General features: G+C 39.3%; 1 protein-coding gene across 2 annotated transcripts; it reads left to right on the top strand.

Moving 5' to 3' along the window:
• The first annotated feature begins 14,122 nt into the window (after positions 1-14,122).
• On the top strand, positions 14,123-24,984 carry LOC308398371 (adhesion G-protein coupled receptor G5-like). Of its 2 annotated transcripts, none has more exons than XM_080884949.1 (14): positions 14,123-14,185; positions 14,898-14,957; positions 16,559-16,705; positions 16,895-17,054; positions 17,384-17,534; positions 17,717-17,839; positions 18,009-18,134; positions 18,551-18,599; positions 19,927-20,033; positions 20,244-20,359; positions 20,448-20,716; positions 23,406-23,511; positions 24,143-24,471; positions 24,560-24,984. In XM_080884949.1, exons 2-14 carry the CDS (start codon positions 14,906-14,908, stop codon positions 24,670-24,672), a joined length of 1,848 nt encoding a protein of 615 aa, XP_080741075.1. In that variant the 5' UTR covers positions 14,123-14,185; positions 14,898-14,905; the 3' UTR covers positions 24,673-24,984. The 2 variants fall into 2 exon arrangements, with proteins under 2 accessions (XP_080741075.1, XP_080741074.1); XM_080884948.1 differs by having other exon boundaries at positions 16,559-16,777.
• The last annotated feature ends 1,036 nt before the right edge of the window (positions 24,985-26,020 follow it).

Genomic DNA, 26,020 nt, shown 5'->3' with positions numbered 1-26,020 from the left:
CATAAAAGATAGCAGAAGCCACCACAGAGTCATAGAAGGTCTTCAGGAGTGGGCCCTCCACTCCAAACGACCTGAGTCTCCGCAGCAGGTACAGCCTGCTCTGCCCTTTCCTGTAGAGGGCGTCTGAGTTATGAGTCCAGTCCAGTCTATTGTTCAGATGAACACCAAGGTACCTGTAGCTGTCCACAGCCTCAATGTCCATACCTTGGATGTTCAGTGGTTGCAGTGGAGAATGCTTGTGCCTGCGGAAGTCTACCACCAGTTCCTTGGTTTTACTGGCGTTGATCTGGAGGTAGTTCAGCTGGCACCAGTCCACAAAGTCTTGGGTCAGACCTCTGTACTCCTTGTCGTCCCCATCAGTGATGAGGCCGACTATTGCAGAGTCATCAGAGAACTTCTGCAGGAAGCACTGGGTGGAATTGTGGGAGAAGTCTGCAGTGTAGATGGTAGATTTTGGCCCATTCCTCCATGCAGATCTTCTCGAGAGCAGTGATGTTTTGGGGCTGTCGCTGAGCAACACGGACTTTCAACTCCCGCCACAGATTTTCTATGGGGTTGAGGTCTGGAGACTGGCTAGGCCACTCCAGGACTTTCAAATGCTTCTTACGGAGCCACTCCTTTGTTGCCCGGGCGGTGTGTTTTGGATCATTGTCATGTTGGAAGACCCAGCCTCGTTTCATCTTCAAAGTTCTCACTGATGGAAGGAGGTTTTGGCTCAAAATCTCACGATACATGGCCCCATTCATTCTGTCCTTAACACGGATCAGTCGTCCTGTCCCCTTGGCAGAAAAACAGCCCCATAGCATGATGTTTCCACCCCCATGCTTCACAGTAGGTATGGTGTTCTTGGGATGCAACTCAGTATTCTTCTTCCTGCAAACACGACGAGTTGAGTTTATACCAAAAAGTTCTACTTTGGTTTCATCTGACCACATGACATTCTCCCAATCCTCTGCTGTATCATCCATGTGCTCTCTGGCAAACTTCAGACGGGCCTGGACATGCACTGGCTTCAGCAGCGGAACACGTCTGGCACTGCGGGATTTGATTCCCTGCCGTTGTAGTGTGTTACTGATGGTGACCTTTGTTACTTTGGTCCCAGCTCTCTGCAGGTCATTCACCAGGTCCCCCCGTGTGGTTCTGGGATCTTTGCTCACCGTTCTCATGATCATTTTGACCCCACGGGATGAGATCTTGCGTGGAGCCCCAGATCGAGGGAGATTATCAGTGGTCTTGTATGTCTTCCATTTTCTGATGATTGCTCCCACAGTTGATTTTTTCACACCAAGCTGCTTGCCTATTGTAGATTCACTCTTCCCAGTCTGGTGCAGGTCTACAATACTTTTCCTGGTGTCCTTCGAAAGCTCTTTGGTCTTGGCCATGGCGGAGTTTGGAGTCTGACTGTTTGAGGCTGTGGACAGGTGTCTTTTATACAGATGATGAGTTCAAACAGGTGCCATTCATACAGGTAACGAGTGGGGGACAGAAAAGCTTCTTACAGAAGATGTTACAGGTCTGTGAGAGCCAGAGATTTTCCTTGTTTGAGGTGACCAAATACTTATTTTCCACCCTAATTTACGAATAAATTCTTTACAAATCCTACCATGTGAATTCATGGATTTTTTTTTCACATTCTGTCTCTCACAGTTGAAGTGTACCCCTGGTGCAAATTACTGACCTCTGTCATCATTTTAAGTGGGGGAACTTGCACAATCGGTGGCTGACTAAATACTTTTTTGCCCCACTGTATATATATTTATAGTATATATATATATTTATAGTGATTAAGCCTCTGAATTACTTTTTAGAGTGTGGAGTGTCAGCTTTTATTGAGCACATAATTTGCAATTTGTATATAAAAAATCATCAAAACAGCTTTATTTTATCATTTTAGCTGGTAGAAATGTCCTCCAAGGAGGTACTTTTTAATTTCTTACTTTGAGTACATTTCAGAGCCTGTACATTTTTACCTTTTCCTGAGTAAAGAAGTTAAATTAGTACTTCAACTTTTACTAGAGTATTTTTTTAACACTAGTATCTTTACTTGCACTTAAGTACAGAATTTCTGTACCTTTGCCACCACTGCAACATTGCAAGGAAGAAGGGTTAAAGCAAGATAGCAAGTTCTTATGCTGCTGCATCACTTTCATACAAATAAAACAAGACAAGAACAGGTTTCCAAAAACAGAACAAGAACGGGTTTCCAAAAACAGAACAAGAACAGGTTTCCGTAAACAGATGGTGCAGGGGTGGGTGGCATTTCCTTCTTTCCAGTGGAAAAAATATGTAAATTTACCAAATGTAGGGATTAGTACTAGAAGGAAGATAGGTACACCTGGAAGGCATAACCACAAAATTAACATGATTTTAATGTTGATAAAATGCAGTGTAACTAAAAACAGTGAGTGTTCTTATTTCCTTTAAACACAATAAAGGTATTGTAATCCAACCACGCTTTTTTTGGGGCGATCGTGGTTCAAGAGTTGGGAGTTCGCCTTGTAATCGGAAGGTTGCCGGTTCGAGCCCTGGCTCCAACAGTCTCGGTCATTGTGTCCTTGGGCAAGACAAGTTGCCTACTGGTGGTGGTCAGAGGGCCCGGTGGCGCCAGTGTCCGGCAGCCTCGCCTCTGTCAGTGAGCCCCAGGGTGGCTGTGGCTACAATGTAGCTTGCAATCACCAGTGTGTGAATGGGTGGATGACAGGCTGTGTAAAGCACTTTGGGGTCCTTAGGGACTAGAAAAGCGCTATACAAATACAGGCCATTTTCTGCTGCTGAGTCATTCTCAAACCAGCCAAGAGATATAATCTTTCCAGTGAGTCCTGGATCTGTCCCCGAAGGACATGCCCAAAACACTTGGCTAAGAGGTGTCCAGGAGGCATCCTAATCATATGCCCAAACCACTGCAATGTTAATAAATAAATATATTTTATTTACTCTGTATTATTTTATTCCTTTCCTATTCTGCCATGATGGTTGAGAGTCTGTACACCATAAAATCTATTAATCAAACCCTGTATCTCAGTAATTCAAGTTCTTTCAAATAATTTCTCCTCACTGAAGTGTAGTTAACTGTAGCTTCCTCCTCTGTTGTAAAAGGTCCTAATTGCTTCACACTTTTTAACTTGTGAATATACTTTCACTGCTAAAAGTGTGTCAGTTCAGACAAGGCCTTTATGTAATGGACACGACTCACATTCTATCTGTATTTTTATACCATTTGTGGCTAAATGCTGAAAGGGAAGGTTTACACATAATCTACTTTATTCAATGTAGATTCAAAGCAAACGGTAACAGCAGAAATGCAGTTATTCACTATATGTAATATATTCTTGACCCTCTCACAAAAATCTCAATAATAGTTGATATAATTTTTTCGATGGCATTTCATAAAATCAAGTAAATTGTTTACCACCGCTAAAGTCCCACTGCAATGGCCTCCTTAACAAATACTGCAACTACGCAGGCTACAGACTTGGATCCAAGATTTGTAAGTTCCTCTTCACTATTTTTTGTTTCATCTTTTTGTCTTGCCAATATGCTTTGACTCAATGGCATTTATTGTATCTCAACAAAACCTGAAATCACACTCAGAAATAATGGGTGTTACAACGTAACAACCATTATTGGGGTCCCTAAGGACCCCAAAGCGCTTTACACATCCAGTCATCCACCCATTCACACACACATTCACACAAATGTAGTAGCGTACTGGTATGGTAAACTGCATGGAGAATAAACTCCTTACATTCGGTATACCTGTAAGGACAAGTTGCTGAAACATGTAATAATAATGGATTGGATTTATATAGCGTTTTTCAAGGCACCCAAAGTGCTTTACAATGCCACTATTCATTCACTCTCACATTCACACACTGGTGGAGGCAGCTACAGTTGTAGTCACACCTGCCCTGGGGCAGACTGACAGAAGCGAGGCTGCCATATCGTGCCATCGGCCCCTCTGGCCAACACCAGTAGGGTAAAGGACACAACGACCAGGACAGAGAGCCCGGGGATCGAACCGGCAACCTTCCAGTTACAGATGTGCTTCCCAACCCCCTGAGCCACAGTCGCCACCTAAATATCTAAATATATGTAAATATCTCCAAACCAAGTCATTTATCCTGCATCCACTCTTGTGTTGGGAATTCCAGCAGGACGTACAGCTATATAAAATCTATACAGTTTCTGCATAACTAACTGAATAGATTCAAATTTCGTTTAATATTTTAATCATATTAGTCTGTATGTGATATGGAGTTAGTGGCAAAAGAGGAGTGGGAGTACATTTAGCTTTCTATCAGGTTATGCTTCCTCTTTCTGTGTCAGAATGTTATTTACATGCGGTTTTCTCATTCCATGATCCTATTCCAAGCCAGGAAGAATATTTATTTGCTTTTTTCCTGCAGTTACATCAACTCATCTCTTTTCAGATTGTTTTCTTTCTCAGCAACATGCAGAGGTAGGATTGTGATCTTAATCATTTTATTATGTAGTTCTTTTTTTTTGTTGTTAAAGATGAGAAATAATAGTGCTGGTTTTTGTTCTAAACTTCACAGGATGAAGTGGTCAGCAGTCTGGTGGTTGGTGCTTTTTGTTTCTCTGGACATGCTCTCTCAGAATTGTGTTTCAGAAATTGGCACCTGTGCAGCCTGTGCTAAAAAGTGTGGTGAAAACATGAGTAAGTGCGTACATGTTTTTCTTTAACATTTTCTTGACAGTTATATTAAGATGTTATAAAAATTGCCATACCTTTTTATCATAATACAGGTTGCTATAAATACCTTGAATCCAGTAACGATGTATGGCAAATAGAGACACACCATCAGGATTTCCATAAAGCTGTATTGCCACAGTTTGACAATGACAATATTCCTGTGGGTGTTCTGTGGTGTATGATACTGGGATGTAGTAGAGGCATCTGCGGTGCAGCTGTTTATAGTTCTTGCTCCAGTGCATGTGGATTCTCAATCAGATCGAGGTCTTAGGATTTTGGTTTCAGATCAACATTTTGAGGTCTTTTTTGGGTTCTTCAAGTTGTTATTCAGTAGTTTGGGGATTTGATGTGTTTTTCTGTCTTTAATCTAATAAACTTTAGAAAGCAGAGGTAACCAAACTGTTTAAGAGTAAAGTGAGATCTTTAACTTAATGTGTTGCTTAGTTATTCCTTGTATGTGAGGAGAGGGATTGTATTAAACAAGGAGCCAATAAACAGAAGGATATATGGGAGAAATATGGTCTTTCTTTCTAGTCCCTGTCAGTACTCTCACCGCAGCCTTATGGCTCAACTGAAGGTGTTACATACTGATGGAAGGTGATGTTCGTCCAGGTGCACATTGGGGTGTATCACTCTAAAACATAGCAGTTCTGTGTCACTGCCGGCTTCTATTACTGCCCTGCATTACTTTTGTAAGGCATTACTTGTAATGAACCTTTGGTAATCAGTTTTTGGTAAGCAGGATAACTAATAGACAATAAAATAAAAAGTTCATAACATAAGATATGTAGCCTGGTCTCTACCAAAACATTTATAATAACATTTACTGAATCCAGTGAATTTCTGTGAATATATTTCGTATGGAACAACACGGTTAAAAAGTCAAACGTAGGAATAACGTCATTTAGTTAGCACACCCACGTTACTCATCACAACTAATGTGCATTATCTTTGTTATTTGGTCACATTTATACCTTATAAACAGCAATTACACTCCACACATGTTAGTTTAAAGAAGTATCAACCTTAGTGCTGCACTATGATGTCAAATTATTGTCACAACAACAAAAGCAAGGTGATGTGTGGGGGCACAACCACATTAAAACAGCTTCACCAATAATTCTGAAAACCGTTTTTAACGTTTCAAATACTCAGGCTGCCACAAAGGTATTTCAGGAAGGTTCGGGGAGATTTTAATGTTAATGTGCTTCAGCATTTGTTCGTGGCGTTCCAAGATTGCTTCCGGGGTGAGGACGGGCTGCGGGGGGTGTTGAGTCCGCTGAGTCCGTGCTGGCTGGATCGTTATTGTGTTATTGTTCAACAGGGAGGACTCAAGTGCGGGACTCCAAAATCAGCTGTACAGAATAATTTATTTACAGAATCCACCTTGTGTCTTTACAGGCAGTGCAAGGCAGTGCTATATACAATTAAGTCAGGGACGGGGCTCAAGGGAAATCCAAGGGGTTAGTCACGTGGTGTCCAGGGGTCCAGGTTTTAGATCTCACCCTGAGTAGGCACACCTGAATCACATGATTAGTTCATTACCAGGCCTCTGGAGAACTTCAAGACATGCTGAGAAGGTAATTTATCCATTTAAATCAGCTGTGATGGATCAAGGACTCATCTATAACCTGCAGGGACACCGGCCCTCGTGGACTGGGATTGGGGACCCCTGAGTTACACAGTTCACTTTCAAACACTTGACTTAGCTTAGCTGTAGACTTCACTTTCATTAACGCGTGGCAGACAACAATCCAGCGAAGAACAGCAGTCACCTCCTGGCTTAAATGCATGCCACCCTGATTAGGCTCAGGTGTTTCCTCTCACCGAGAGCGTGGGCCGAGGGCGTGAACCTACAAAGAGTTCCGCCCCGGCGATAGAGAAGAGGTGAGAGAGAGAGAGTGGACGTTTGGAAAGAAAGATAGAAAAAACCTCTGATCAGCTGGACGCTGATTCCCCTGGCCGTGACAGGTATTAATGGGTAAGAAAATAAAGTAATAAAGTTACATATTATAATTTTAAATGTTTAATTGATCAGAGAAATCCAAAGACAAAAAACGTTAGACCCTACTACTAAACTCATACAGAGGCCCAAGGGATCGTGGGAATCATAGAATCATGATGTCATTTTTCTGAAGAACTGATTGTTCACTAAGTGGTGATTTGAACCTTTTGAAAATCTAGAACATGTAGCGATGACACATGTAGAAAATTGTGTATGATCCTAAATTTTTTTCGTAAATTAAAAGCTTTCAATATCTTCTCTCTGATATTTTTTGCAAATCACTTTTTTATATAATCTGTGGCATAAAATGATGGTAGAATAAACAATTTTTTTTGTGAACTGAATCTTTAATACCATTGAATATGTGGTACCTTTAATTGACCTTTTAAGCTTAGTATGATATGTTTTCTTTATTCCTTTAACAGCTAGCTGCTGTTTTCAGAATGTGTGGAACCCTGTGCAAAATGGCACCAAAGAAGACCCCATTAAGTAAATGTTTACATTTTTTGGTCATATTTATGCTTGTCTGAATATTTCTGTTTCTGTTTGTTTATGACTGATTTCTTAGTCTTTGATCAAGCATGTATATCAGAGCCAAACGTAAAGAATTCGCTGAGAATTAAGATTAAAATCACGTTCAAGATACGTATTCTGTGATGCGTAAATACTCAAAAGATGCAAATACAAAGGATTCATGTTAATATTTTCTTCTTTATCTCCCCCTCTCCCTACAAGAACATTGGAAATCCTAGAAAATATTCTTGAGCAAACAAAAGTGGAAGGGGCCATATCAATGCATTTCCCTGATTTAGTTGTTCTCCTGTTCAAACCCAATCGTACCTCTGACAACCTTGAAATTTTCGCCAGTGACAGTGAGGTATGAAAGAAAAAATAATACATAATACACATAATAAAATATAATGATTTTGACATAATACATAATATGTTGATCCATGATTTTGTATTAAGCCCAATTAACATTGTTCTTGTGCAGCTCTAATGCCTTTGTTGTGCAGAATAATTTTTAGCAAAAATCTTCACATCATCGTATCACAGATACATTGCCATGAAATTTTGTTAGAATGAATTTAATAATTTTTAATAAATAATAATTATAAAATAATAATAATTTAATAAATGTTCGGATAATCCACCTTTTCCTCTAGCATGACTGTCAGGTCACTGTTTGTCATGTAAACACAACCTAAAAAATCGATCTCATCACTCTCAGCTGAAGTATTCACATGCAATGCTTCTCTATCTTTCAATAATATAGGCAGGATTGACGCCAGTCGCCAACAGGAGAGTACACGTTCGACTACCAAGAGAAGTTGGAGGAGGGGGGAACAAGATTATCTTTTCCATGCTTAAGTTTGCTGAAACAGCCAGCGTGAGAGACTATACTTTGTTATGTATTATAAAAAAGACATGAGCAAATAGTCCTACCCATGTATACTTACTATGTAAATTTAAACTCCCACTTACTTTGGTTTGGCCAGTAAGATTTTTTAGCAAAAATATAATGTTAATATTAACTTACATTAGCGTTTTTGGTATTGCCTTACTTGGTTTTTGAACATGATTAGTTTTAAAACTGGAATTATCTTTTAATGTGGTTTAGTTTATAGCTCATGTTTGCAGTTCTCCTATACATCCAAATACACTGATTAGGGGGGAAAAAACTCCACCATATAGCACCTTTACTTTCTTTTAACCACATGAGAACAAACCACATCAAATTGAATGAATAAAAGTCAATTTATTAAAAAATTCTGAATATTGGATCAGCACTTTTGTTGCAATTTTTTTATTTAACTTTAGCAAGCTAATAAATCTACTAAAAGACAACTTATCAAACTACATAGACACGACTTGCAGGTTTAGTACAATGAGTTTATTTACAATTAATGTTGCACAAAAAACAGAATATGTCCACAAACACAGACAGACTGATAGAGAAAAGAGGGGAGAAATGGTAGACAGCAAAGCAAGTAAAGAAAAACTTTCTACAAGCCAACTTGATGAACTTGTGTTGTATTGCAGAGCATGGTTGGAACCTTCCATGAAGTTTATGATCAACGACTGGTTGGCCTAAGTGTGCAGGGCAAGAAAATATCAGGACTACAAGAGCGCTTCAACATCACCATGAATTTCACCACAACAATAAATGTAACTCCTGATGTAATTCAATATTTTACTCCAGTCTTACTTTCTATACCTTTATATCATTGTTAAAACAACATATCAGGTTTATTAGTTGTTAAAACACATGTATGTATGCTGTATTGCATAAGATGTAAAATGATCGCCATCTCACAATGCTGTGATTGCAGCTATTCCCCAAAGCTGTATGAATGGTGCTCATGGCCACTGATCAGTGGATACTGATCAATGGTCATCGCAATTTGCATATTAGTGATCAAGAAACAAACCTCACAGCCCGTTTTTGGTCAGCGGTGCTGGTTTTTTCCTTATGAGAATGTTCTCTTCGTAACGTTCGGGAAACCTTCTTCAATCTGGGCTGAAGAAGTCACTTTGATGAATGATGAAACGTTTGTACCACTGAAAATGTTACATTCAGATGAACAGAAGCAATTTTTGGGGGGATATAAATGTTAGAAAAAAGATATGCACTCACCAACGACTTCAGTAAGGACACCTTACAAGTGGACCCTGGTTTTTCATTAGAACTGCATTAAATAGAGACTGAATGAAGTTTTTATTCCCATCTACTAATATTGTTTTATTATTACATTATCATAGCACAAGGTTCAGTTGGGTTTCCATAAACACAGGTGGTAGAAACATATTCTCCAAAGAGCTACTGTTCACTTTCTTACTTTAAGTACTTTTCTTGACCATGCCTAAATGAACGCATGAACAGACACGCATATATAAACACACAATATTTTTTGTGCCATAGGAAACCCAAGAGCCATCCTGCCAGTTTTTAAATTTCACAGCAAAGAGTAAGTAACCAAGCGTCACTATTCAATAGTAATCTATAATACATTGTTTGTGTTTGTATTTCTCAATTGTGGTTTCACTCAGCATCAGGAATTTGTGGTGATGTCATTCAGCTATCACAGCAACTCATGCATAATGGTCCTGTTTGTTTGACTTACCAGATTTCAGTAAGGAGGGCTGCCTTACCCTGTGGACACGTGGTCAGGGTAATGTTACCTGTTCCTGTGACCACTTCACATACTTTGCTGTGATCATGGTAGAATTTACCTTTTTCATGATAAAAAGGGGCTTTAAAACCATTTATCCATGCTACATCTCTAACTGTAACAATGTGTATGTATTCTCCTCAGGTATGTACTTCCATCTCACTTAAAGACCAGAAGATTTTATCATACATTACTATAACTGGCTGTAGTCTTTCACTTTGTGCCCTGGTCATTGCTGTATTGCTCTTCATCACAAATAGGTATTATTCCCACCTTCATCATCCCCCCTTTCACATCTTCAATATGTGGAATCAGTATCAGTATCTTTAGTTTCTGCTCCCCTTTCCTTTTACCTTTTTGCTGGTCTTCTTCTTTTCATTAATTTAAAAAGGAATGCAGTCATCCTCTCTTACATTCCTTCTCTTTTCTTTTTTATTTCATTTCTCTCATCAAGTATTTTTTTTATTCTTCCACTTAATTTCCCTACAAACATGATATGACCATTAACTTTACACAAAAGTTATCACTTACCACAGATACCTTCTCCCCTCTCTGACAGAAAACTCAGAGAAGATATCTCTATGAAGGTCCACATTAACCTTGTAATTGCTCTGATTCTCCTCAATCTGCACTTCCTGCCCAGTCACATGGTGGCAGCAGAGTCCACCACATGGCTTTGTTTTTACATGGCTCTTGCCCTTCACTACTCCCTGCTGGCTGCTTTCAGCTGGATGGCCTTGGAGGGATTCCACCTCTACCTTCTCTTTGTAAAAGTTTTTGACACCTATGTCAGCAGATACCTGCTCAAAGTCTGTGTGGTGGGATGGGGTAAGTGGAGCACTTTAAACAGGAAGTTGTCTTCACCAGTCTGCAAACCTTTGTCTGACTGATCAGTTTGTGTGTTTCAGGTGTTCCTGCAGTCATTGTGTCATTGGTGGTGATCATAGACAGAGAGTTTTATGGCTACATCTCTATCTCCCCTGAAACTGCAGTGTAAGAAACAAATTTGCATGCATGTAAAATCTAACCTTACTTCACATTTATAAGGTGATTTGCATGTGCATCAAAATTTCTATGTATTTGCATGTCAGGGAGGAAAATGTGTCTAATTTGTTTAAAATACACTGCACGTCCTACATTTCTGTTACAGAATGCTTTTCTGGCTTTTCAGTGTGAGACATTAAATTATCATCTGTTTCTGTTCTTTCTCTTTAGATGCTTTATAAACAATCAAATGGTGAAAATGGTGACTACAACGGGACTGTTCCCCTTTGTGTTTCTCTTTAACATGTTAATGTTTGCAGTGACAGTCAAACGTGTTTTCTCTGTTGGACAAAAAAAAAAGGTAAATTTGTCAAAAAAATCTTTAAATTACTTCATTTCTAAATCCTCCATGTCAGCCTGTCCCTTGGAAACCCCAGACCAACTGGTCTTGCCAACATTATTCCTCATTTTTCAATTTAAAATGGATCTGCCCGGGACCTCCTCCAGGTGGGACATGCCTGGAACACCCAGGAGGCATCCTGTCAGATTCCCCTATCACCATAACTGGCTCCTTTCCATGTGGAGGAGTAGCAGCTTTACACTGAGCCCCTCCCAAATGGCTAAGCTCCTCACCCTATGTCTAAGGGAGAGACCAGCCACCCTGAGAAAAAACTTAGAAAGCTCATTTCTGCCATTTGAATCTGTGATCTCTTTCAGTCACTACCCAGAGCTCATGACCGTAGGCGAGGGAAAGGATGTAGTTCGACCAGTAAACTGAGTGCTTTTCTTTTACGCTCAGCTCTCTTTTTACAATGACGAGCCGGTACAGCGCCCGCATCACTACTGCTGCAGCACTAATCCATCTGTCGACTGTCCCACAATTCTCAATTGAAAACAAGAACTCGAAATATAATATAACTTCTTTACTTCACTAATTATCTCATCTGTAACCCAGGGTGGGCACTCCAGGTTGAGGGGCATGGCCTCAGACTTGGAGCTACTGATTCTCATTCCTACTGCTTCACACTTGGTTATGAACCACTCCAGTGCAAGCTAGAGGCCACCACCCGATAAAGCCAACAGAACCATATTATCTGTGAAAAGCACAGATGAAATTCTGAGATCACCCATGTGAAAGCCTTCCAGCACTTGGCTATGCCTGTCCATAGAAATTATGAACAAAATTGGTGCTAAAATGACAGCCCTGGGTCCAACGCGGACCGGGAACAATTCTGACCTATTCCTGCCATTGTGAACCAAGTTATTGGAATGGTTGTCTAATTTTAAATATTCTGAAGAAAGTTATTTACTGGTAATATTTTAAAATGTGTTTTTAAAGCTTAAAACATTTCTATTAAAATCAGACTCTATAAATGAACAAGTGCATCTGGAGAACACAAGCAATTTTGAAAACATTTTGTGGTCATCTGTGTTTTTTTTAACCTGCTGTGTCATGTTTCATTCTGGTAAATCAGCTTGGGCAGATTATCCATACCAAAGTCATCAAAAGTATTTGTCGCTTGTTGGGAGTCTGCGCACTGCTTGGCCTTACCTGGGGCCTGGCTTTCTTCTCATTTGGACAGCTGACCACTCCTAGCCTCTACCTCTTCTGCATCCTGAACTCATTGCAAGGTCTGTACAGTCTACTGCTATGTGTGTTTCTGTCAAAGGGAATAATGAGGATTAGCTTATTGATTCCCACCCAGTATCCAGTAAGGGTCCTGGCTAGACCACCCATATTGAAAACCAAGCCCTGGAATGGCACAGCTACATCTGCAGCCTGTCTGCAACTCGGACACAAAAACATTTAATTCTTCCCGTCTCACCACCATGGGAAGCAGAGCTTTTAGCTGCTATGCTCCCAGGCTGTGTTCTATTTTATTGTAAAGTGTCCTTGGGTGTCTTGAAAGGCGCTTCCAAGTAAAATGTATTATTATTAGTAGTATTATTATCAGTGTTATTATTGCATGTTGTTCTGTGTATGGTTGTGTATGTGATGAATAAAGCTTGTTTGTTTGAAACTGAACAAAATTTTCCAACAAGGCCACTTGTTAAAGTGCACATGCTATCCATTTCATAGACATTACTTCGAAATACATTATTGTATGCAGTAGATTTTGACTTTTCGTGTGTATAAATGAACAGTAACCTAACACAGTTGACTTATCAGTTTATTTGAATTAATTGCACACTCCTCACACTTCCTGGACTCACTCTGATCCTTTGCCTAACACACTCTTCTTTGTGCCACACAGGTTTCTTCATCTTCCTGTGGTTTGTGATGTCAGTGAGAAAGTCCCAAAACTCTGCTAAACAGACGAGCATTGAAACACGTAGTAAAAGCAACTAGATTAAAGACAACTGGAAAAATACCAAAAGGTGTGCTGGTGAAATGTGCAACATAATGCTGAAATCTGACAGTAACGATTTTGTTTTACTTCTGGATTTTATATGCCCGGCAATTTACCATAACTGGCAGGAGCTGATTCTAAATGATGAAAATAAATGTAATAGTATGAAGATTTTGACAGTTCTGCTGCTTTATTTGAAATTTTCTTGTTTATATAAATCTTTGTGGAAAAGGGGTTATCATTCCAAAATAAAGCTTAAATAGGATGACAACATCCTATTTAAGCTTTTGAGAGTAAAAGTTGCCATACTGAAGAGAATCTAGAATGACTAGATTCCATGTCCGACTGGATTGTCAAGAGGACAATCATCGATTATTGATATTTTTCCCTTGAAGTCACCTGTCCTCTTTTTTTTCGATTGCACACAGAGCAGATCTTGCTTTTAAATGCAGTTCACCCTCCACTGGTTTAGTGCTTTGAGACATTTTGATATAGTTATGTTGATTACACCATTGTGAATTTACAGCATGTTTCCTTATAATCCAGCTTTGAGATTATTAGAAATTGTGTTAGTTATTTTATGTTTTGAACTTTTCTGTGCCAGTTTGTACATCTGAACATGCTCAATGCATTGCTAACTTATAAAAGCTACAGTGTCAGTGTGAATAATAAAAAAATGATATTTTTTTTGCTTTGCTTGTTTGTTATATTTCATAATATTTCTATTAACAGACCTAGTTTAGAAAAGACTGATGTCAGACTCCAAACTCCACTGAAAATAGTTTTTAGAACTGCAGTCATATTATTGCCCCCATAAAGAACATTTGCCTAAAACAAATACCTCCCAAAGACCACACAGAAGCGCCTCTTAAACATTAAACACATAGTCACTCAGGCAGATTACTGGTGACTGTCTGGTCCATCGTGCTCACCTCAGAGATGTTGACTGAATGTTAAGGTAAGTCTTTCTTTATTTTCTCATTATTTATTTCTTTGTGTGCTTTGTATCAAATGCAAAAAAGACATACATTCAAAAGTGAATTTTAGCTAGAAAAAATGCTTAACATCTTTATTAGTTTTGTAATGTATTTCGGCAAACACTTGCTAACTACTAGTCAAGCATTACTAAATCTTGAAAGACTGCAATGCAAACCAGGAATGGAGAAGACTGACCCTTGGACAGTAGCTAAAATCTTTCAAAAGCTGCAACTTTTACTATGAAGGCAAATGGTCCCAATTTCTAGTTTGTGTTGCACTTTTCACAGGATCACTATAGCTGGTCTTGAGGGAAAAAAATAGATCATTGACATTTGGCTACACCTGTATGACTGAGGCTTTAGCAATTATTTTCCCAGTGATTGGCATCAACCTTCAGAAATTACTTGCAAAGGGTCAGAAAATGCTCAAAATGGTCAATGGATACTTAAAATGAGAGAGAACTTGAGGGTATAACATTTGTATGTTTTTTAAAGGACTTGAAGACAGTCAGACAAGTGCATTATTGTTATCAGTACATGCTTTCCAATATGCATATTCGAGCTTACTTCCTACTACCTTCCTCATATGTGAATGTTTATTGACATGGATTTTAAATAAAGCCGATTGAAACTCTCTGAAACACATTCATTTTGTTTTATATTTTGTTTTAAATTTATTCCACATATTCACAGGATAAATAATGTTGACCGTACTTCTTTTGCTACTGCTGCACGAATCACTGGCTGACCAAGGTATGAATGTCTGTTTTGTTTGCTCACTCATAGGAATTTATATTTATTTATTATTTATTTATGTATCTATTTATTTATCTAACATTTTTGTGCAGTCTTCAAAAAATAACACAAATACAAATTGGATTTAAAATTCTGGTTCTCACCACTTATTTCTGTGGAATATTTTTTTTAATTTACCTCATATTTTATATTTTCTTCCATTTTTTCTGCCTTGTCGTGTATAAGACCTCATGTTTACATGAAGCTGTTATACCAACCACAAAGATAATTTGTAACACACGATTCAGAAAAATTCTATTATTTTATAATCTTACAATATAAAGCACCTTGTGGCGACTGTTGCTGTGATGCTGTACTACTTGTTCCTATGTAAAACATTAAAGTTCTAGGAGATTTAGAGGGAGCAAGAACTGCAATCAAGCTCTATTTACAGTTTTTGCTATAACTTGCCTGGAAATTTGTTCTAACTGGCAACAGTTTTTTCACATCTCTGTGGAGGAATTTTGGCCCTTTTTCTTTGCAGAACTGATGAGTAAATTGGAGCGGGAGATTGAGAGACAGATTGGGGCTGCAGCTGCAATGATGTGGATGCTGTATCAATCTGTTGTGGTAAAAGGAGAACTGAGCATAAAAGCGATACTCTTATTTACCAATCAATCTATGTGCCTCCTCTCACATATGGTCACATTAGGTGTGACCAGCCGCTCACCAGCCTCTGTTGGCCTCACCAGCTGTTGTTTATCCGGGGCCTTGAAGTGGAGAGGGTGAGCAGCTTTAGGTACCTGAGCGTCTACATCTTTGAGGACCTCACCTGGACCTGGAAAATTTGGTATGTCGGCCAAGATCCTCAGCAGGTTCTGCAGCTGCATTGTGGAGAGCACACTGACAAGCTGCATCACTGCATGGTACAGCAGCACTACTGCCATGGACCGCAAACACCTGCAGAGAGTGATAACAACTGCTTGGAAGATCACTGCTGTCACTGCAGAGCACTTACCATCGCAGAGCCCAGAGGAGAGCTGCCTCCATCCCCAAAGACCCCCCACACCCCCAACACGGGCTGTTCACACTTCTGCCATTGGCATGGAGGTTCAGAAGTCTGATATCCAGAACATCTATACTCAACAACTCTTTCTTCCCCATTGCCATCAGACTCTTGAACAGCTGACCTATTTTTGACCAGTAATAATAATGTTTTGCACATCAGGCTGCATATTAAGCTATAGCTCTTTTGCACACATCTCTGTTTCACACTTCAATATTTTGTCTCCTTTTCTGTACTTTTGTACTATTTGTATTTTATCTGTTCTATTTCTGTTGTCTATATTAACCGGCATCTGAGGGTGGACAGCAAAGAAAAAAATTCATTGCACAGAGAAATGCCTTTTCCCCCCCTTTGGACACGTGACAATAAACACTTTGAATCTTGAAAAATGAAAAAAACTGTGAAATCAGGGAGGGGGCTTAAACTTTTTCACAGCACTATATGTGTACTACTTGGTCTCTCTGGAATAGTTGCTCTTAACTTAACCCTGACTGAATATGTGTAAGTTTATGTGAGTTACATCTTTTTTTTTGTCTTCTGTGTCTGTGCACAGTGTGCCTCACCATTTCTACTTACACCACTGAAATTAATGGAACTAATGCAAACATCACTGAACATCAAAGTACGGTGGACTGTCAGATGCACTGTCAGACTTCCTGCGTCTTTCTATGCATCCCTGGAGAAAAGGCATGGTTCAATGGTACGTCTTACTGCTTGGATGTTAAGCCTGAAACAACACCTGAAAATGGAACAATTTATCAACTGGGAAAATGTAAGTGTGCTGAAATCTAGTCTGATTAGGATAGAAATTGTTCTGCCGAACTGCTGATTCACAGCCATTCCCACTTGTCCTCTCTTTTTCTTAATCTCTTTCGTGTCTCTTTTCCAGATCACACTTGCTACCTGTACCCATGCCTGAACAGTTCCATCTTGCGACTGATTGATTCACTGGATTATAAACAGAAAAACTTGATAACACTCTTCAACATAAGAAACTCGTGTTTGAACCTCTTCAATAATAATCAAAAACTCAAGTGGACCTTTATAAAGTAAGTAGGAGTCCTGCAGCAGGCACTCCTGCACATGCTGTTGAGTAGGCACATGTATTTGTCTTTTTTTCCTTTGTTCTATTTTTTCCCTTTAGTACTGTTAATCTTTAGCCCTGTGACCAAAATTGCTCACAGGATGGTTGATCCATCAATTTGGGTCAGACTGAGACATCTTAATGACAGTCGGGTCACCTTGGCACAAATTTTCGTGCCTTCACGTCACACTAGCATTTGTGGTTGCCAAATGCTAGTTCATTTAATGCAAATGTATAAATCTGATTGCAGAAGATGTTCTTTCATTTGCAAACATGTGGATTTTATTTCTGCAGTGAAGAAAGAAAGGCCATCCATACCCTCATAAATAACACCCAGACTGAGGCTGCATTGTCCAGTACCTACAACCAGCAGTACTTGTCTCTGAATGTGATCAACATCAGCAAGGCCCCAGTGAATTCCATAGTGGAAATAGAAGCTCCCCAGGTACACAAGCCAGATGTTGATGAAAAACACAAGGGAATAATATGGACTCAGATAGCATGACAGTGGTTGTTTAAAAGTATTGTCTTTGATCTAGTTACTTATACTGTATGCTTGATTAAAACTACCCTTAAATTGTTCTGCAGAAGGATATAAATGGACTTTTTTTCCCCATCCACTGTTAGCTGCACCCTCAGAACCATTCATTCATCCCTAAGATTTGGCTGCCTGTCGATGCTCTAAAGACCATCCCAGAGGAGAAGAGGATTATTGGCTTGGTCAGCTTCATGTATCACGACCATTTCCAAGTATATCCTAAATCTTTTATACTATTTCAATATGTTTTGATGAACTTTTTTATATTCTCAGTCATGAGCATTATCCCCATTTAAAACAAATTATGTACATAAAACATTTGTATTTATACCATATAATAATGGTCTTTATTTCCTCTCTTACTGTACATTCCTTTGTTAGTTTGATCAGGAAAAGATTTTATCAGTGGTTCTCAGGATAGAGGTGCTGGGGGAAGAGCGCCTCAGAAATCTGGCTTCTCCAATCAAGATGACCTTTAGAGTTAAAACAGACAAAGGTCAACTGGATGTAAGTCTGTTTGTACGGAAATGTTTATTCTTTTAGTTATTGAAAATTTGTAATCGGATTATGGTTCCACGGTGTAATGGTTTACATATTTGTCCAACATGTCAAAAGTCCCTTTGATGCTGTGGCAGTAAAGGCATCTAGCATAACAGCCTGTCAGATCAAACATGCAGTTCCTCCTTGTGATTAAGGGAGCAACTGAGATCACTGTGTCTGATAATCTCGGTGTCTGTTGCCTAATCATACACTGAACCACTAAATTGTGCAACACTAAATGTTCTGGCTCATAAAAAGGGGAAAAAAGATGTGACTTGATTTCATCATCATCATAAGTTTTATAGAACTTTTCTTTTACTAGTTTTATTCTGTTTAAGAAGCTTAATTGACTTTGCATTATTAACATTTTTCTAATTTTACAGAATGACTCACAGTTAGTCTGTCACTATTTTGATGAATTTGATGAAAATGGTAAGTATATATCAGTTTTATTGGTTACTTCAAGATGAACACCAAAGTAATGAGATTGGACACATTAATATTTTTTTACCTAATTATTTGTTAACTGACAATTTGGGGAATCTTTAACTACTGGCTTGATTTATTTACGCTATATTGGCTTTATAAACATGGTGTTTTAAAACTCCTGTAGTTTGGTGTAAGTAAATGGATCTTTGTACGTGAATTAGGACATGTAGTGTAATAGACACAGTGCAACATTGCTGCAGAGACAAGCATAACTGTATTTTGATGCAGTCGTTGTAACCTCTAATCTAATCTTTTGTTGAGAGCTTCCTGTTTTATTTCTGCATGTTCTTCCTGGGGAGGGGGGTGTTTCTATTCAGTACTCTAACCTCTTTGTACACTCATTTCTACTACACTCATTTCTACTACAAACACACCGTTCTGCCCTGCTTCATAGATTGAAACTCGCCCAAAATGCCGCGGCTCGCCTTCTAACTGGTACTGGTAGGCTTGAGTTTATCACCCCAATTCTCTCTGGCTTCCACTGGCTTCCAATTAAATACCGCATTGATTTCAAAATCCTACTGCTCACCTCTAAAGCCGTAAATGATATCGCACCTAGCTACTTTATTGATCTCCTCAGTGTGTATATTCCCAGTAGAACACTGAGATCATCTGACCAATTTCTCTTGGTGCATCCTAGGTCACAGCTGAAAACCAGAGGTGACCGTGCCTTCGCTTCAGTCGCACCTAACCTCTGGAACAACCTCCCTCATGCTATTCGCTCGTCTGACTAAAGCCAGACCTTCAAGTCTCGATTGAAAACCCACCTTTTTAGTTTAGCCTTCCCGGCTTCCTAGAGCATGCCTTTTAAGTGTACTTTCTTGCCCTCCCATTTTCCTCTTTTGCTTATATTGTTTTATCAATTTTATCTTTAAGTCTTACTTGCTTATCTGCGTACTTGTATGCTTGGTTAATCAATGCCTCCCACCTGCTAGCTTATCTGCTTTTGTATTTTGCTACTGTTTTATTGGATTTTGTGAAGCACTTTGGTGTATCTCTGGTTTTAAATGTACTATACAAAAGTTGTATTGTATTGTATTTCGTCTCTAGATGTGGATGTGTGGATCCACATCTGTGGATGTGCATCCTCAGTTAGGCCTGTGATGGACTGGCGGCCTGCCCCACATTCTATCTCTTGCCTTTTAAAAATTTTGCATATGCTTAAGTGAAGTTAAGAAAGCAGTAATGAAAAGGCACGGATGTATAGATTACTGCACTTAAAATAGGAAACTGTTCAAGTACAAAGAACGAAGTTTTACTTATTTTTTAGGCTCACCCTGGAAAACTGATGGATGTGAGACTCAAAGCTTCAACCAATCAGATGAACAGGACATTGCGTGCTATTGTGACCATACTACACCGTTTGCTGTTCTTCTGGTAAGTTGTTCCTGATGAACTTCTTGTTTTTAGCCGCTTTCAGTTTTAAGATATAAGAAAAATAAATCTAATTATAGAGATCTTTATTCAATATGGGTTCCAGAGGTTAGGTGCGACTGAAAATCCCCTATTTCCTAATTTTCTCACTTGTTTTTAGATATTGGTAAAAGTAAATATGTAAACTACAGACAATTTTCATCACTTTTGCAGATAAGAGGTCAAATTGCAGCAGTCCACTGGAAAATATTGTCATACATCAGTTACATAGGCTGCGGTCTGTCAGCTTTCTTTACTGCTTTGTCTCTTTTGATGTATGCTTTCAGTCGGTATGTATCATAAAATTAGCATGCATAATAATGTGCTTGTCTGTGGACTTCACATATCTGATTGTTTTTTTATTTGTCTCCTCTTCAGTAACCACAAACTGGACTACTCACTATCTATTCACGTATCCCTGAGTGGGGCCTTGTTTCTGCTCAATTCATCCTTCCTGCTGACTGAGTGGGGAGCTACACTGGACCTAGAGGGCGTGTGTGTGTTTGTTGCAGCATTCATGCATTACTCCTTGCTCTGCAGTTTCACCTGGATGGCCATAGAGGGACTTCACCTCTATCTAATGCTGATCAAGGTGTTTAACACCTACTACAAACACTACCTACTGAAACTTTCACTTGCGGGTTGGGGTGAGTATTGCAAAATTTTCAACGGTATTTACTACATGAGAAAAGAGGAAAGGGTTTATGAGGAAACTTGCACTGAACCAGAGATCATGTAGACAATGGCTGCAATCACTATTGAATGTGAAAGTATGGGTAGCTACTAGGGCTGGGTGATATATCAAGTTTTTAAATATATCGATATATTTTTATAAGAGATATTTGATGTGACAATATTGTTTATATCGATATAGTCTATGCTATGTTATAATTATACTTGTGGAGCTGCAAGTTTACCTCTCTTTCTCCCACTTTTGCCTACGCTACGTTACTCTGACTCCCCTCTCTACTTCACTGAATTCACTAGCTGGGCCCACGTCCTCAAATTAGGTTTGACAAAGTACTGGTAGGTAAAAGTGAATGCTTTGACACGAATTGAGCTGCGGTTTGGGGAAGGCCTCGAAGGGGACTGGCGATGGCTCCCAGGCCTGGCCGATCCCCATGCACTAAATAGAAATGAGGAAGTTAAAGAATTGAGAACAAGGAGGGAGGGAGGGAGGGAGGGAGGGTGAGGCACGTAAACAACGATCAACTGCTTGCAAGAAAACCATTAATCAGCATATGAACATTAACTGATGCTACTGAAGTGAAGCAGAGCAAAGTTACAGAGGTTTTATTAGAGAGCGAAGCAAGTGAATAATGCAGAAAACAGAGCGTTTTAGACGGGAAACAATTCCTGAGAGAGAGAGAGAGCTCTGCACTAAGCATGATTTTATCATGGTGGAAGCAAAACAGCAAAAGTCAGAGGGAATTCATGACGATGTTTATGTGAAGCGAAATGTGAAGCGATCTTCTTTTGCTGCTGGTTCAGTCAATATTGTTTGGAGAGAGATAAAAACCTGCAGCATCAGAATCGAGCGCAAAAAGGACGTAAACACAAAGCTTTCGGCTTTCAGCCCCGACGGCGTGTCCATGCCCGTGCTGTCAGGTGAGAAAGGCGACATCTCACTGATTCTGATCAGTCGGTGGGTCCGCGTTTTGTGTTTACATCTTTGTGCAGAATCCCTGTACCTGCTGTCGTTTACTGTTTTAGCTGTTTGGTGGTTGTTGAAGTTTTTTGATGTTTAACCTGAGATTCAGGCGTTTCGAGCAAAATAAATGTATATTTAAAATTCAATTCAGCATTTTAATGAATCGATATCACGCTATCCAAGCTAGAATCGATTTTAATCAATAAATCGATAATCAAAACCCACCCCTAATCCCGACTAAAGGCTGGAGGACTAATAGTATTTTCACCATTTACAACAGCGCCATAAAGTGCAAAATGAAGACTGTGTGAAACTGCGTGCTGTAGACCGCAAAGTCTCCCAGCCTCCTGCCCCGAAACAAACCACCTTACCAAACTCGTATACCGTATTTTTCGGACTATAAGCTTACACTAAAATCCTTTCATTTTCTCAAAAATCGATAGTGCGCCTTATTTATAAATTCTGGTTGTGCTTACTGACCACGGACCGATTTTATGTGGTACACAGCACTCAGAAATCTGTCAAAAATGTTTTAGTACGACTTTGTTAAGCTACATTGCTGCACCACTTGCTGGAATTGTTGGAGCATTACGGCTACCGTAGTCAGGAGCCTCGCAGAGTGATACGTACTGTGCTTCAACGTAATATTGCCATATTGTGTGTGTATAAGGACCACAAATGACACCTGTTAAGAGACATGATTATGAAGCGGATTTCAAACTCAAGGCTGTCAGTCACGCAGTAGAACTTGGGAACAGAGCAGCTGCGAAATCTGTGTGAACCTGCATCGTGAACTACGAACGATTAACCCCTGTGTTACGTCCCCTGGCTAGTCTAGGGGGTTGAAGGGACGAACATAAAGGTGGATAGTGAAGGAGGAGCCAAGATGGTAACTTTAAAAGGTTTATTTAATGCTGGTGATGAGATTTGGGTTCAGACTGAGGTATAACTTCAGGGAGAGCCATGGCCAACATAACAAACAAAACATCCCTGATGTAAAAATAAAAGAAACTTACCTAACTCCAAAGAAAACAAAATATACAACCTATAACCATAACCTACCTAACAACACATAAACAGGAGAAAACGGGATGTCAAAACAAAAGGCAGCTCTCCCCTACAAGCAGTCTGAACATGAAAACAACAATGCTCATACAAATCACAAAGGCATGCCAGCCTGTACAGGTATGGCAACCAAAATGGCCAGAGGGCACAGAAGCACAGCTCCACAGGCCTTAAGTAGTGCTCTGCTGATTAACAATTAGCCGGACTCTGAGCAGCATCCAATCAGGACAGAGGAGGTGGAGCCTAGACGAAACAAAGAGTTAGTAGGGAGAAGAGACATCCTCCTGGGGGATGTAACACCTCTGAGTCAATTGTGAAGTTTGAGCAGAAGCTGAATAACGCGACTGAAAAAAATCGCACAGTGTATGCCAGCTTAAAGAATATCAATACCAGCCCTAGTAGCCACCCCTTTTGAGATTTCCTTCTACATTCACTGTATGATTAATGAACACTGTTAAAATTGAACAACATCTCTTAGAAATATGTCTGACTTCTTCAGACTCACTTGACTGCCAGATTTCCCTAAACTTATGAATGAAGTCTTTCATATGCTGGGTGCCTCTTTGATAGTAAATAACTTGGTGTTAAACTGTGTCTGTGTCTTATTGTGTGCTTCTTAGGTATTCCTGCTGTAATTGTGGCAGTCTCTGTAGGAGTGATGGATTGCAAACAGTTTTATGGAGTTAAACAGATGACCATGGCTGACACCAACCAAACTAGTTCGATGTAAGTAAACCTGCTTTTGGCAAGACTATAAACTAGCACTATGCGCCTTTAGCAATAGGAATCCAAAACCATGACTGAGTTTGCAGGGCAACCTGTCTGCTACACATGACACAGGCCATGTCCACATGAATACGTTTTTATTTGAAAGCGTTTTGGCCTTCCATCCACACTGGCAAATGGAGCATTTTGAAAACACTCTCCAAAGCAGATACATTTGAAAATGCAGTTTTCACGTCGCAGTGTAGACAACGAACCCGGAGCCTTTTCGAAAACGATGACACATTTTAGTTTTCAAATTTATCCAGGCTAGTGTAGACGTAGCCACGGTGAGAATTTTCATGCCACACAGACATATTTAAAAACCTGCTGAACATTATGTAGTTTTTAATCAGGATAGCAAATAAATTAAATAACGCACTGGAAAAAATGTTCTTTACAGGATGTTCCTGCCTATTAAAGTAAGATCTGTCTTACAAAGAAGTGCGTACTGCTGAAACCATAAAGTACCAACAACCAAGTTTCATATCATTATGAAATTATACTGTTTCTGTTCTTTGTATGCTGGACTGTAGGCAGACTATGCAGCCACAGATTTTGAAACTGTACTTTGACAGCTCTGCCTGTTTTACAGCTGCTGGATCACTGACGACACCTTCTTCTACTCCTTGAACCTGGTATATTTCACCCTTGTTTTTATCTTTAACACTGGCATTCTCATGGCAGTGGCTTCTAGCATATGTAAGATGAAACAAGTGTTACAGACTACCTTAAAGACAGGAGCCACAGCTAAGGGGAAATTGTGGGGAGACCGAGAGAGGCTTAACGCATCCTGTAAGAGTGGCCTAACATTGTTTGGTCTTACCTGCCTGATGGGTACCACCTGGGGCCTGGCCTTCCTGGGTTCTGGATATATCAACTACCCCATTCTCTACCTTTTCTGTATCCTCAACTCCACACAAGGTCAGTTTAGTGGTTTGTGTTTGTGTGCAAGTGATTTGGGCATTTTGTGTCTGATCTGTTCATTTGTTTCTCTGGTTTTCTTGATAAGGTTTCTTTATCTTCCTGTGGATTTGTCTGTCAGCAAAGAAGCAGAGAAAGAGGGCTAAGGAGGACCGAACATCTTCAGCTCCTGTGAGAACTACAGAATTCAAATCTGATTAGAGTTACTCTCTACCATTTCTGCTCTACATGTAATCTTCTGTTATGTTAGATTTAAAAACACACTGAAACTTTAAATACTATTGCTTTATAGTATGTCTGTATTGTCTATATGATTTAATATTTTTTCTGTTTATATTCTGTTTATTTATTTTTTTCTGTTTAGTCAATCATATATATTTTACCTCTAATATTCTTGATATGTATAATTGAGCAATTTGTATATATTAGAGCTATTTCTTTTTTTTTTTAAAAACTCTGTAACATATTTAATTACTTTAGTCTGTTACTGTTAGTGTCTTGGAGCAACTATAACCCACATAATTTCCTTAGAGATTAAAGTATATTCTGATGTATGCTTCTGAATAAAGTTGTACATGATATATGGTAGACTGGTAATGGACTGATTCTTATATAGCGCTTTTCTACTCTCCCGGAGTACATAAAGCACTCTATACAACATGCCTCATTTACCCAAGCACTTCTAAGCTCAAGTGCAAACTAATCTACATTCACACTCCAATTAACATATCAGAGGGCAACTTGGGGTCAGTATCTTGCCCAAGGATATTTGACATGCAGACTGGGGAAGCCAAGGATCAAACCGCCAACCTTCCAATCAGTAGCTGATCTGCTCTACCACATGAACCACAACCACCCCACTGAAGTGTTGTTAAGTTTCTATGGGCCTGAACACATGATTAACTTTGCCCTTTTCAGACTTTCTCACACGACACACTGAAGAATTAGACCATTTCTTCAAAATGTAATATGCTAGTGAAAAATATCTCTGTATCCATCCAGGTTAATGTTAGGTTAACTGTGCTTTCATTTCAGCACATGCACCAATAGCCCAGTGACCTTTGGACAACCCCCTGTTAAATAGATAACAATTCTTTATAAGACCGATTTATAATATAGTGATGTCATCAGTGTGATAAGTCGGTCTGACTGATTTATTCAGAATTCATTGAGATATGCATATGATAAACAATTTACCGAACTGTGGATTTTGCAAAGCTGAGCTAGTGAACTAATATTAACATCTGGAAAAGATCCGGAAAAAGAGTAAAATAGATCCATTGCAATGAACTCCTTATGGAGATTTAACTTTTCTTCCTTTCCTGGTGTGGTCCAGAGAGACTCAATTTTTATTATTACAGCATTTAATGCACCATTTATTCCAGACTTCAAATAAAGGGTGCAACAGTGGTCTGTTTTCAGTTTGACATTTTTTTTTAGAGAAATCAACTTTCTTAACTTCTACATGTTTAAATCCTCAGTTCTTTTCTCAACCTCAGTGGGTTGTAATAGTTCTCTGAGGTTTGGCCAAAGGGGCCAAAGGTAAGAG

This window comes from Rhamphochromis sp. 'chilingali' (genome assembly GCF_963969265.1).
Source record: "Rhamphochromis sp. 'chilingali' genome assembly, chromosome: 6".
Classification (NCBI taxonomy): domain Eukaryota; kingdom Metazoa; phylum Chordata; class Actinopteri; order Cichliformes; family Cichlidae; genus Rhamphochromis; species Rhamphochromis sp. 'chilingali'.
Note: the sequence above shows the minus strand (reverse complement) of the source record. Positions and strands in the feature narration are given on the sequence as shown.

Excerpts from the sequence above, each read along its gene's own strand:
- LOC308398371 (XM_080884948.1), top strand. The coding sequence starts at position 14,906 with ATGTTGACCGTACTTCTTTTGCTACTGCTGCACGAATCACTGGCTGAC. Across the intron at positions 18,135-18,550 it reads CAGACAAAGGTCAACTGGAT|AATGACTCACAGTTAGTCTG; the intron begins GTAAGTCTGTTT and ends CTAATTTTACAG. Across the intron at positions 20,034-20,243 it reads CACCGTTTGCTGTTCTTCTG|ATAAGAGGTCAAATTGCAGC; the intron begins GTAAGTTGTTCC and ends TCACTTTTGCAG.